Source organism: Schistocerca americana, chromosome X (genome assembly GCF_021461395.2).
Source record: "Schistocerca americana isolate TAMUIC-IGC-003095 chromosome X, iqSchAmer2.1, whole genome shotgun sequence".
Taxonomy (NCBI): domain Eukaryota; kingdom Metazoa; phylum Arthropoda; class Insecta; order Orthoptera; family Acrididae; genus Schistocerca; species Schistocerca americana.
Genome location: NC_060130.1, coordinates 510,753,913 through 510,766,741, shown reverse-complemented (window position 1 = coordinate 510,766,741; position 12,829 = coordinate 510,753,913). Strand labels below are relative to the sequence as shown.

Sequence of the window (12,829 nt, the reverse complement as noted above, 5' to 3'; positions counted from 1 at the left end):
ACGAGTAGTCTGCAAGTGTGTACTGAAATTATTTCGTTAATTTAGGAGTTGTTTGCGTGTCTGGAGAGCGTTATTTAGAAGTAGTTTGCAGGTCTGTGGGCAGTGTGAGATGGCCCCAAGCATGTGTGAGCATGTGTTTTGTATCAGTGTGATAAATGTACTGCATCCCTAAATAAAATGTTCGAAAATAAATAGGGTGTATTCCTTCCTTACTCTCCCCAGCAGCCCAGCACGGTGTGAGTCATGTTTGCGCCATTTTCTCCCTACAGAGCACCATCTGGGATTAGGTCACGGTAGGGATGACAGTACTCTCTGGTGGCAGTAATGTGTACTAGGTCAGTTGGAGCCTACATCTCGTGGTGGAGACATTGCTTGCAAAATAATAAAGAGTTATGTTTTGCATTGACAGAGTCGTTTTCCCTCCATTTCGCCCCACCATCTCGGATGATGTCATGCGCTGTGCATGTTCGTACACGTTAGGGCGACAACATGGGCTGGTAAGGGGATGTGGCGGTTGGTTGAGGATCATGGTAGAGACTTTAATTATTTTCTTCCAAGTCCATATGGGCGTGGCATTCGCGAAAATTCATTCCAAGTCCATGGTAGCGCTCTCTGGTGGTTTCTATATGTACTAGGCCTTGTGGTCTACATCTACATGAATACTCTGCAATTCACATTTAAGTGCTTGGCAGAGGGTTCATCGAACCACAATGATACTATCTCTCTACCATTCCACTCCCGAACAGCGCCTGGGAAAAGCGAACACCTAAACCTTTCTGTTCGAGCTCTGATTTCTCTTATTTTGTTTTGATGATCATTCCTACCTATGTAGGTTGGGCTCAACAAAATATTTTCGCATTTGGAAGAGAAAGTTGGTAACTGAAATTTCGTAAATAGATCTTGCCGCGACGAAAAAGTCTTTGCTTTAATGACTTCCATCCCAACTCGCGTATCATATCTGCCACACTCTCTCCCCTATTACGTGATAATACAAAACGAGCTGCCCGTTTTTGCACCCTTTCGATGTCCTCCATCAATCCCACCTGGTAAGGATCCCACACCGCGCAGCAATACTCTAACAGAGGACGAACGAGTGTAGTGTAAGCTGTCTCTTTAGTGGACTTGTTGCATCTTCTAAGTGTCCTGCCAATGAAACGCAACCTTTGGCTCGCTTTCCCCACAATATTATCTATGTGGTCTTTCCAACTGAAGTTGTTCGTAAATTTTACACCCAGGTACTTAGTTGAATTGACAGCCTTGAGAATTGTACTATTTATCGAGTAATCGAATTCCAACGGATTTCTTTTGGAACTCATGTGGATCACCTCACACTTTTCGTTATTTAGCGTCAACTGCCACTTGTCACAACATACAGTAATCTTTTCTAAATCACTTTGCAACTGACACTGGTCTTTGGATGACCTTACTAGACGGTAAATTACAGCATCATCTGCGAACAACCTAAGAGAACTGCTCAGATCGTCACCCAGGTCATTTACATAGATCAGGAGCAGCAGAGGCCCCAGGACGCTTCCCTGGGGAACACCTGATATCACTTCAGTTTTACTCGATGACTTGCCGTCTATTGCTATGAACTGCGACCTTCCTTACAGGAAATCATGAATTCAGTCGCACAACTGAAACAATACCCCATAGGCCCGCAGCTTGATTAGAAGTCGCTTGTGAGGAACGGTGTCAAAAGCTTTCCGGAAATACAGAAATACGGAATCTACCTGAGATCCCCTGTCGATAGCAGCCATTACTTCGTGCGAATAAAGAGCTAGCTGCGTTGCACAAGAACGATGTTTTCTGAAACCATGCTGATTATGTATCAATAGATCGTTCCCTTCGAGGTGATTCATAATATTTGAATACAGTACATGCTCCAAAACCCTACTGAAACTGACGTCAATGATATAGGTCAACACACATTTTGCCGCCATCTTGTATTACCGTACTTGCGTCATCAGCTGACGTCACGGTAGCGCCCTCTGGTGGTGGCACTGTGTACTAAGTCAGTTGGGCTCTGGACCTCATGACAGACACCCTGTTTGGTGTTATCTTGGATTACATCACAGATGAGAGTGCCTTCTGGTGGTGGCGATGTGTACTAAGTCAGTTGGAGTGAAGACCTCGTGGTGAACACACTGGTTGGCCATACTGCATGGAATTGTTTAAATAAAGACTTATGTCCAAGTCATTTTCCCACGAATCCTTAGGAGGTGGTGGCGGTCGGACGTGTGACGTTAGTACAAGTGTCTTTTCTTTTGTGCCATTTCCTTAGCTTAGTAGAGATATGCGAAATTACATTTGATTACTGCCAAAATTCAAACTTGGTGCCAGTTTGTAGGAGGAGGTGATGGTCGGGTGACTTAGGTTATTGGATGTAGGCCAAGTGAGCCCTCTTGCAGCGATTTTCCCTGCTTAGTAGAGATAACCGGGGTGTGATGTATTTTCCTGTTGGAATTCAAACTTGGCACTAGTTCGTAGGAGGAGGTGGTGGTCGGGTGACTTAGGTTAGTACAAGTGACCTATCTTCCCGCCATTTTCTTATATTAGCAGTGAAACCCCAAGTGAGCTTTGTTTACTGGCAAAATTCAAACTTGGTGCCAGTTCATAGGAGGAAGTGGCGGTCGGGTGACAGGCTAGTGTGAGGGGGGGGGGGGGGGCGTGGCACTTTCCCGCCAAATTCAAACTTCCCACCTTCGGATGGAGAGCAATGTTCTGGACAGAGAAAATATGTTTCTCCCGCTTTAATATAACATGTCTGTATGATGCTTATATCGTCTTTATCGGAGTCAGAATTACGAATCTCAACGTAGTTTAGAGGCAGATAATTAAAAACGTCTGCAGACACAAGATAGCTGAAGGGCTTTTCTCCGTCTTGAGTATCTGGAAGATTATTTGTACACCAATAATTTTGTGGGTGTTCTTATTATCGCAGTATACAAACTGCAGAAGGATACTAAACACAATACAACAACGGTTCTGTAGGTTATCTTTTAATTGACGCAACACGGAAAAAAAATGGCACAATGTAAAGCGGAGCACATTGTAAATACTGTTTGTTGGTGTCTAATTTACACATAAACACTCGTGGACAAGGCTGAATACACTATGCATTCTGTAGTTGTATATTGTAGCCTCCAACCTGGTAATGTCATGCTGCTTAGCCAAGGAAGACCTGAAAGTTTCTCGTAGACGTATGCCTGGATACTTTATAAAATCTATAATGTGGCTACCAGTACCTTTGTTCACTCCTGGACCTGTGATATGACATATAAACCTGTTATATATCTTTACTCTACAGCTGGAGCTTAACCACATAACACAGAGTATTCCAACTCTTATCGTTGCCGAACATTGCTGTTTCCATAGCGATGTCCTTCTATGCAGACGTCATGGGTTGATATTAAGTTGGTCCACATCTCCACTTAGTTAAAAATTACAGCAAAGTCTTGCATTATGTCCAAAGCCAAAAGTTAATAGGTGTCTACACGTAGCTGTTGGAATATTCCAAGCATCTCTTCCATTAGAACATTCATTTTACCTTCAGCTAATTTCACATTATATGGTATAACTACAGGATTTTTATATTTCCTCGAAATAGTTTCTAGTGCTTCTATGCCGATTTTTTCCCATATCCCCCTTACTGTCACACTGTCGTTCCTGTGTAGGAGAAAAGGCAGCTCCACCTTGACACCATGACTTGCAGTGGCGAAATTGGAGAATTTACTACATAGATAATAGTAAAATGAACCACACATCTCATTCATTAACATTACAAACTGTCCTCTTTCCAATTGTTCTTGACAATCCACCTGATCACAGATTTCAACCACCATAATGTTATCGGAAAACGGTTCTGTAATAGGTGTAAGGGCATTTACATTCATCTTGCTGCCACGCGGGATATTTGTGCTGTCTAGGGCGCCTTGTCATGGTACGGGCGGCTCCCCCCCGTCGGAGGTTCGACTCCTCCTTCGGGCATGGATGTGTGTGTTGTCTTTAACGTAAGTTAGATTAAGTAGTGTGTTAGCTTAGGGACCATGACCTCGGCAGTTTGCTGCCATAACATCTTACCACCAAAAAAACATCGTCTTGCTAAGTAGTATAGCGTTTTCGGTGTAGTTTATGCTGCCAATGCCAGTAACCAGATTATCCAAGTTCTGCAGATCTAACCACAAACCGAAGTATTCATCTGTTGGTCTTGTCTTCCTCCCTAATAGCTGAGGGATGTTTAGCACTTCGTAGGAATCCATGTTGACACTTTGAACTACCATGGAAGAGTGATCAGTTTCGTCTCACAGCCCTCCTTTTATACTCTAAAGATCCAAGATGACAGCACTTCTGGTCAAGTGATATCCGGTTATACACTCTGCTTAACTCCTGCCCAGTTGCACTGTTTTGTGTGCAAGGTGTCCGCGGAAGGGAGAGAGACTGCCTACCATCCTTGTGTGTGGGATACAGCCAGCATATTAGCCAGAGTATACGGTACAGCACAATATTTGTACACCATACCTGGACATGGTTTCAGGAGGGGATGCAGTTTCGGGAAGGGTGGTACAGCTGAACAAATGGATGAAATAGTGTTGCGCTGTACTCAACCATGATAGCGAGATTATTCAGTGTGGGCTATGGTGGTGGTGGCGAGGGGCAGTCTCTCTCCCTCCCACAGACACAATGAGCACAATACCATATAAAGTGGAATTAATTGATGTTAAAATGGATGTTCTAATGGAAAAGCTGCCTGGAATATTCCTACAGCTACGTGTAGACGGCTATTACCTTTTGGATTTGGACATAATGCAAGACTTGGCTGGAATATTTAACTAAATGGATATGTGCGACTACTTAATATCCATCTACGACTTTTGTATGGAAGGAGACCGCCGTGGACAACGATAAGATAGTTGGAATACTCTGTGTAATGCGGTTAAGCTCCAACTGTAGAGCAAAGATATATAACAAATTTATATGTCAAATCACAGGTTCAGGAGTGAACAAATATATTGGTAACCACATGATATATTTTATAAGGTATCGAGACAGGGATCTATGAGAAACTTTCAGGTCTTCCTTGACTAAGCAGCATGGCATTACCAGGTTAGAGGTTACAATATACAAGATGGATCGTGTGTTCGACCGTGTGTACGAATATTTACGTGTATTAGACACCAAAATACAGTATTTACAATGAGCTTGGCTTTACTTTGTGCCACTTGCTTCCGTGTGGCGTCCACCGCACGTTACATCCATAGCGATGTTGTGGTGCAGTTCCACAACACGTCACATTCGGACTAATGTTTGAAGGTGGATATGCTGCACATTATATCTGGAGCAATGTTGGGATGCAGATCCACAACATACCACATCCAAGCTAGCATTCGAATGTTGATTTGCGCACATTATGTCCAGAGTGATGTTCAGAGGCAGATCCACACTTGAACGATGACTCTGGCTTACTCTGGGTCATGGGAGCCATCCATGACACATGCATAGACACAGACACACAGAAAAAGGAACAAACACACAGCAAATGTAGAATGCGTGGTTGGGAGTGATTAGATGCATTCGAGTACAGTGCAATACTATGCCGCCCGATCAGAAAAATAGTGCATTTCCGCTAGGTGTTGGCAGCTCTGCTACATTTAAAAGCAATTTTAGAATATGGGAAGAGAAAGGAAGTCATGATCCCATGATCCCATGTGACATAAAATTGGTAAAATTACGAAAAAGACGAAAAGTACGTATAAAGTGATGGAAAATACGCTGAAATGTGGGGAAATCGAGGGAGTACTTGCATATCATCTGCTTGACGCTGAACAATTCTCGTACACTGGAATGTGTATGTAGCAGCAAGAGGAATATGAGAAATCGATGACATGGAAGGGCCAGAATCCAGGAAAACCGTATTGTTTTTTGTCGAGACAATGTTCTACTGTATGCCTACTCAGGCAATAGTAATACACGTGATTTGACTGCTGTCTTTGATGCTTTTCTGGAAAAAACAGAACCATCTGCCTCGAAACTTACTTGCATCTGTGTTAAATGATGACAGAGAGTGGATGGAGTGACCAGTTGAGATGGAGTTGTAATGAGGTAGATAGATGCTGCATTCTAGAGAGAGAGAGAGAGAGATGTTGCTGCAGATCATTTGACCATTTTTTCCCGTTGTTATGACAGGATGCATCAGTCATGTGACATAGCTTGCATTCGAATTGTGTACAATCACATGTTCTGTGTGTGGCTTAGAGCATTGTCTACTTGCGATCGTTAACTGCAAACCTCTCGGTCTCAGAGGACTTGCATCTCATGTTTCGACACATTCTTCTAAAGGAATGAAGATTTATGCGACGTACCTTACTCCCCTGCCACATTTTGGGTATAAAATCGAGTCTTCAGTTTCATAACTAGGGTGATACTAAGTTAATGACTGGTGTTTGTGAGGACTGCAATCCCCATGGATACATGTGCTTGACAGACGTCCTGTTTGCAGAGTTAGTGACAGCATGACGTGTAATTTCGCATGTCAAACACTGCTGCTAAGCGTTTTCCTCTTTCTATGCAAGGGACAGTCTCCGTTACTAACGATCATTTTATATAGGACTGGTGCGAGCATAGTATAATTTCTGAACCGTGATCGGATGTGAACAATGGGCTCTATACACCTCAAATAGGAAAGCTACACTGTGAATGTATCACAAAGCATCGATGTTTTAAGGATGTAGTTTTTCATTTTAGAGTTTGTGACTATAGTTTATCGTAGAGAAACCCGCAAGGAGAATGTATGCCATGGGCTGGAAATATATTTCTTACATTGGGATAGTAACAACATTGCATTCCATGTGACGAATAGGTTGGAAACCGCAACGATCCAACATTACCGCCTGTTTTTAAGTGGAGAACCGTGTAGCCTTGGGAGTCCATGTGCCTATGATCTCTCATACCAATATCTTTTTGGTACTGACCCTAAACACTACAACAATACTTCAGAATTGATAGCGCTTTGAACTCTGTCCATCTGGAGCATAATACGTAAGAACCACCTGTTTCTTGTTCTTAACTGTCTATTATATCGTCACAACACTTCCATATCTACTGTACATTGAGGAGGGGTGCTAATCTCTTCGACACGAGCGAATGTGGATAAATATTGTGCTCCTGGATGGGTGCTGGACAGCAGTTTTGGACTCGATCCGCTCTGTCCCTTCACGAAACATTGAATGTAGTGGTCTACTTCTGGTCAGCTGCAGATTAAATCGGTGATAGTGTTGCAGGGAGCATTGGTCAGGGACACGGTGAGGACAACTTCCAGTCTCTAGCTTTGGTCTACGAATGCGAGAATGATTTGTGACTCTAATCTGCATAGGGAAAGTTGGGAAATCGTAATCGTAAATTACACACTATCATCGAAGTGCTAGAAATATGTAGATCACTGTCTGATATACTTTGGTGCATACATTCGAGAATTAACAATGAATGGACCTACTGCACAGTCATCTACACTATGTGATCAAAAGTATCTGGACACTTGGCTGAAAATGACTTACAAGTTCGTGGCGCCCTCAATCAGTAATACTGGAACTCGATATGGTCTTGGCCCACCCTTAGCCTTGATGAAAGCTTCCACTCTCGCAGGTACTCTCGATCAGGTACCGGAAAAATTCTTGGGGAATGGCAGCCCATTCTTCACAGAGTGCTGCACTGAGGAGAGGTATCGATGTCAGTCGGTGAGGCCTGGCACGAAGTCGGCGTTCCAAAACATCCCAAAGGTGTTCTATAGGATTCACATCAGGACTCTGTGCAGGCCAGTCCATTATAGGGATGTTACTGTCGTGTAACCACTCCACCACAGTTTGTGCATTATGAACAGGTGTTCAATCGTGATGAAAGATGCAATCTCCATCCCGAAATTGCTCTTCAACAGTGGGAAGCAAGGAGGTGCTTAAAACATCAATGTAGGCCTGTGATGTGATAGTGCCACACAAAACAACCAGGGGTGCAAGCCCCCTCCTCAGAATTTTACTGGTGGCACCACACACGCTGGCAGATGACGTTCACCGGGCATTCGCCATACCCATACCCTGCCATCGGATCGCCACATTTTCTACCGTGATTCGTCACTCCACACAACGTTTTTCCACTGTTCAATCGTCAAATGTTTATGTTCCTTACATCAAGCAAGGCGTTGCTTAGCATTTGCTGGCGTGATGTGTGGCTTATGAGCAGCCACTCGACCATGAAATGCGAGTTTTCTCACCTCTCACCTAACTGTCATAGTACTTGCAGTGGATCCTGATGCAGTTTGGAATTCCTGTGTGATGTTATGGATAGATGTCTGGCTATTACACATTACAACCCTCTTCAACTGTCGGCGACGGTTCAATCCCACATCCAGCCATCCTGATTTAGGTTTTCTGTGATTTCCCTAAATCACTCCAGGCATTTGTCGGGGTGGTTCCTTTGAAAGGGCAGGGCTGACTTCCTTCCCGTCTTTCTCTAATCAGATGAGACTTCGCCCAAACAACCCAACCCAACTTAACTGTTAGTAGTCTCTGTCAGTCAACTGATTAGGTTGGTCTGTATGCTTTTGTGCTGTCCATGTCCCTACACGTTTCCACTTCACTGTCACATCGGAAACAATGGACCTAGGGATGTTTAGAAGTGTGAAAATTTCGCGTGCAGATATTTGACACAAACGATCCCCAATCACCTGAATACGTTCGAAGTCTGTGAGTTCCGTGGATCAGCCCATTCTGCTCTCTCACGATATCTAATGACTTCTGAGGTCGCTGATATAGAGTACCTCACAGTAGGTGGGAGCACAATGCATGTAATATGAAAAACGTATGGTTTTGGGGGTGTCTGGATACTTTAGATCACATAGTGTAACTACCTTCACAATAGTACTCACAAAGTAGAGGATGGACAGTTTTACTATGACACAGAAGTTTGGAAGCATGCTGCCATGCCACTGGTCGGCGTTGTATAAAAACTGGTAAAATTGCTAAAATTGATTGCGCTATCAACTGTGATGTTTATTATTGCAGTAAATTGGTGGTGTCTTTTCCATCCCACCCATCCACTTGTACACTGTTGTTTACCACATAATGATTGACTGACATCACTTGTTTGAGATGGAGAAAGAGTCTTAATGGAGGGGCAACACCTTCCGGGGGTGGGTAGCACCATAACATTGATCATGTACATGACTGCAATATGAGGAATCAATCGAAATGGTACACCAAGCCATCAGCTATCCCACCACTGTGAAAGATGAGTTTAAATATAAAGGTCATGAATCACCTTTGGACAGCAGTTTGGAAACGCTCCACCATGCTGAAAAACTCGTCCAGTTCCCTTATGTTGTGACTCTTTTCTTTCAATCCTCCAGTGTGTGTGTGTGTGTGTGTGTGTGTGTGTGTGTGTGTGTGTGTGTGTGTGTGTTGTGAGAGCTTTTGTAGTTCGTAGGTTTTCTTTGTAAACCAACATCTGAATCGTCTATTTCCTTCTCCAGTCTGTAATTTGACAAATGCAGAGAAGGTATGCTCTCGAATTCCAGTATGTATCTAATTCTTTTCCTGTAAGCTATCTCTTTTATGGCATTAACAATTAGTTCTGCTCCATGCGGCAGTTCTTCTAGATGAGAGCATTCAATGGTTTCAGTTTTTCCTCTTGCTTCCTGGATAATATTGTTGTTATAGCAACAGCATTATTCAGGAAGTAGATGATTCAGATGTGGATTTAAGCTATAATTAAAAAATTAAATGGGACATTATTAAAACTACATCTAACAAAAATAAGGAAAGGGTTGTTTGCTGTATGTAAATACACATGGAAATGATAATAAAGATTTTGTACTAGAATACTTACTTGTCCTATTCGCTACCCTATCAAAAATCGTAATGTATTTCCTATATACGTTGATCAATGTTCATCTATTTCAGATGGTGATAGTGTGTAGTCAGGTGACCTTGAAATGTAGTTGAAAGTATAGTAACCCCTTTTCTTACCCATATGTGGGAGAGGATTGCAAGTTTCCTGAGAGGTTGAAGTGGTGGGAAGGGGAGGGGTGGGGGAACAATATGTTAAAGGCCTGTCAACAGAATGAAGGATTATCTCCAAGGGATCATAAACTGTCAATCAAAAAGATGGATTTTCCTCAGGGCATCATTACCTGTCAGTCAAAAGAGAGACATAGGCTTGCCCCTGAATGCATACTTGCCCCTCATGTAGGCAACCCGCAGTAACAAATTGTGCTTGTGCCGCCCTTGTCTACCTACTAAAGTCTGACATACGGTTCACCGATTTTGATAAAGTTTTGGAAGGATGTTCTATATTGAAAATAAAGAGGCATGTTTCGGCTCTTTGCTAGAAACTCTCTACTTCTTTAAAAAATCAAGGATATAGTTAATTACAGAAAGTCTTGTTTTCGTGCTGCAGTTCAGTTACCCTTAATTCTTCATGAGGGAATGCTAGGACGGCGGTCGAGTAATGCCAGCATGGTAGCTCAGCCTGTTTGGAAATTTGGAGAAAAAGATGAGTTAAATATTCAACGATCAACTAGAATAGGTGCTACCCAACGTCCGTCCCGACCACCTGCAAAGGGAAGAAAGAAGGGAGAGGGGCACTGTCGAGGTGTTAGACTAAGATACTGTGGGTTCGTGTTGGATTTGTGGTCCTTGTTCTCCTTTATTCGACATTGTTATCCAGTGTGTCTGATAACATTCTAATAACAAGAGTACTTTCCTTTGCCTTTGATTGAAGTAAAACATCGGGAGGTGTAATTAATAATCAAATAAGTACGCATTTTTAAAGTTCCTTTCATTGTACATTAAAAAAAAAAAAACATTAGTAAAGTATTGTGCAAACCCCAGGTGATCATCGATTTGTGAACATATTCACAACGAGTGGGGTGAAACTTATCATAGAAACAGGCAAGACATAAACAGGTGTCTCACCATATGCAACACACGGACGAAATCTCGCCGCAATGCTCATGGGAAACATATCTGATTCAGATTGCAAAATGTACCGCCTGATTGAGAGAGGTGAAGGAAGGTATTCCTATCATTTGAATATTGTCAGATGGACCAAAGAAAATATCGGATGAAAAAAAAAAGCCATGACTAAGAACACGAACGAACCAGCAGTTTGGTGGTCTGACACCTTGAATGCCGTCTTCGCCTGGCTAGATGGGTAGACCGAAGGTAGCATTCCGAATGCAGTGACAGCGGCGCTCGACAGAGATACGCGACAGAGACAAGTATCGCCTGCGATAATGACACTCTTAGTTTATATTATTTCGTATGTGAGCTCGTATGCAGGGCGCGATAAGAGTCGCGCTGTAGATCATATCCGTATCTGTCGCGCATGAAACGGTCGAGACTGGTGCTCCCAAACCAGTGGTGTCGCGTGTCGCCGAGCGTAATGGCTTTTACTAGCGAACAAAACGAAAATTGATCGATTTGGTCTGTGTCAACCCCCAACTATATGACTTCAAATTACATGCATACAAAAGTACCCTAAAGGACAGTATATGGAAAGATACAGGGAAGGAGTTCTATAAAAACAGTGATCATTATTTTTATATCTACCCACTTTATTTGCCGTTTACTCGCATTTACATAAGTATGTATAAGCATGATATATAATTGAATAATTTTCGTAAATATCGAAATATATAGATATCTTTATATATGTTTAGTTGTAGCTAGTATTCAAATTAACTAGAAAAGTTCAGCGAATGTCAATTACGGTTATTTGTACCATTATCTTAGCATGATACTCTGCCCAGTGTACTGTTTAAACTTATCTCTCGTCTCAAATCCGACATTGTTTGAAAAACCTCCGTTATGTGCCAATTCAAACAGACTTGTTGACTGAGTCGGTGTTTCAATCGATAGAAGGGAGTTGGTTGACCTTCAAGACAAGCATCCCGCGGAATATTATGTAGGCAACAAGCTGTTATAATCAGGTCATCAACTGATTCTGGTAAAACTGCAGCTGTTGTATAAAACACTCTAAATATTTGAGACGACGACCCAAAGACGTATTCTGCTACTCGAAGAGCATGACACAAACGATATTTAAAAATTTCTTCATCCCGATCTAGTCGTGCAACTCTTCGAGGGTATGGCTTCATCAGTTAATTACTCAGTGCAAATGCTTCATCACCTGGTATGAAGTGCTCCATAAAATATCACTGTTTGGAAGGCATTTAGATACAGGGAAATTAAAGTTGTTCTTGGCAATCTTTTTCCCCATCTCGAATTTTTGAAAAATACGGCTGTCACGTTCTTTGCCATTAGAGTCCATATCTACAACAATGAATTTGTAATTGACGTACACTATTGCAAGGAGAACGATGGAAAAGTAATTTTTGTAATTGAAAAAAAAAAAAGACATCTGCTGTTTTTTGGTTCTTTTATGAGCACATGTTTGCCATCCATACTATCCATACAGTTTGGTGTATTCCATTTCCGCCAGAAATCTTGTTCAACGTGCTTAAAAGTATTTTCATTTGGCGAGGGCATAGCTATTATCATACGTTTTTTTTCTCAGTACATTCAAAACTTTCCTAACGATCCAAGAGATGTAGCGGTCAGATATGCGATAAGCGTAGTACAAAGATTTATAATGTCCCGTGATCTTCGTTGTGACTGTTTCAATGAAGTATTTGGCCCTTCGTTGAAAAAATATTTGCTTGAGATGAACCTGCCATTCCATGTCTTGCCTGTTACAGACAACATTCCTTCCTATTTTCCAGGTTTACAAGACCACATCCTTGAAGAACTTCTGTTCATGAAGATCAAGTTTCTGCCTC

At 42.2% G+C, this 12,829-nt stretch overlaps 1 protein-coding gene across 1 annotated transcript; it reads right to left on the bottom strand.

Moving 5' to 3' along the window:
* Nucleotides 1-12,159: 12,159 nt before the first annotated feature.
* LOC124556099 lies at nt 12,160-12,539 on the bottom strand. The gene is made up of 2 exons (XM_047130124.1): nt 12,410-12,539; nt 12,160-12,353 (listed from the first exon to the last, which is right to left on the bottom strand). Exons 1-2 carry the CDS (start codon nt 12,537-12,539, stop codon nt 12,160-12,162), a joined length of 324 nt encoding a protein of 107 aa, XP_046986080.1.
* Between the last annotated feature and the right edge of the window lie 290 nt (nt 12,540-12,829).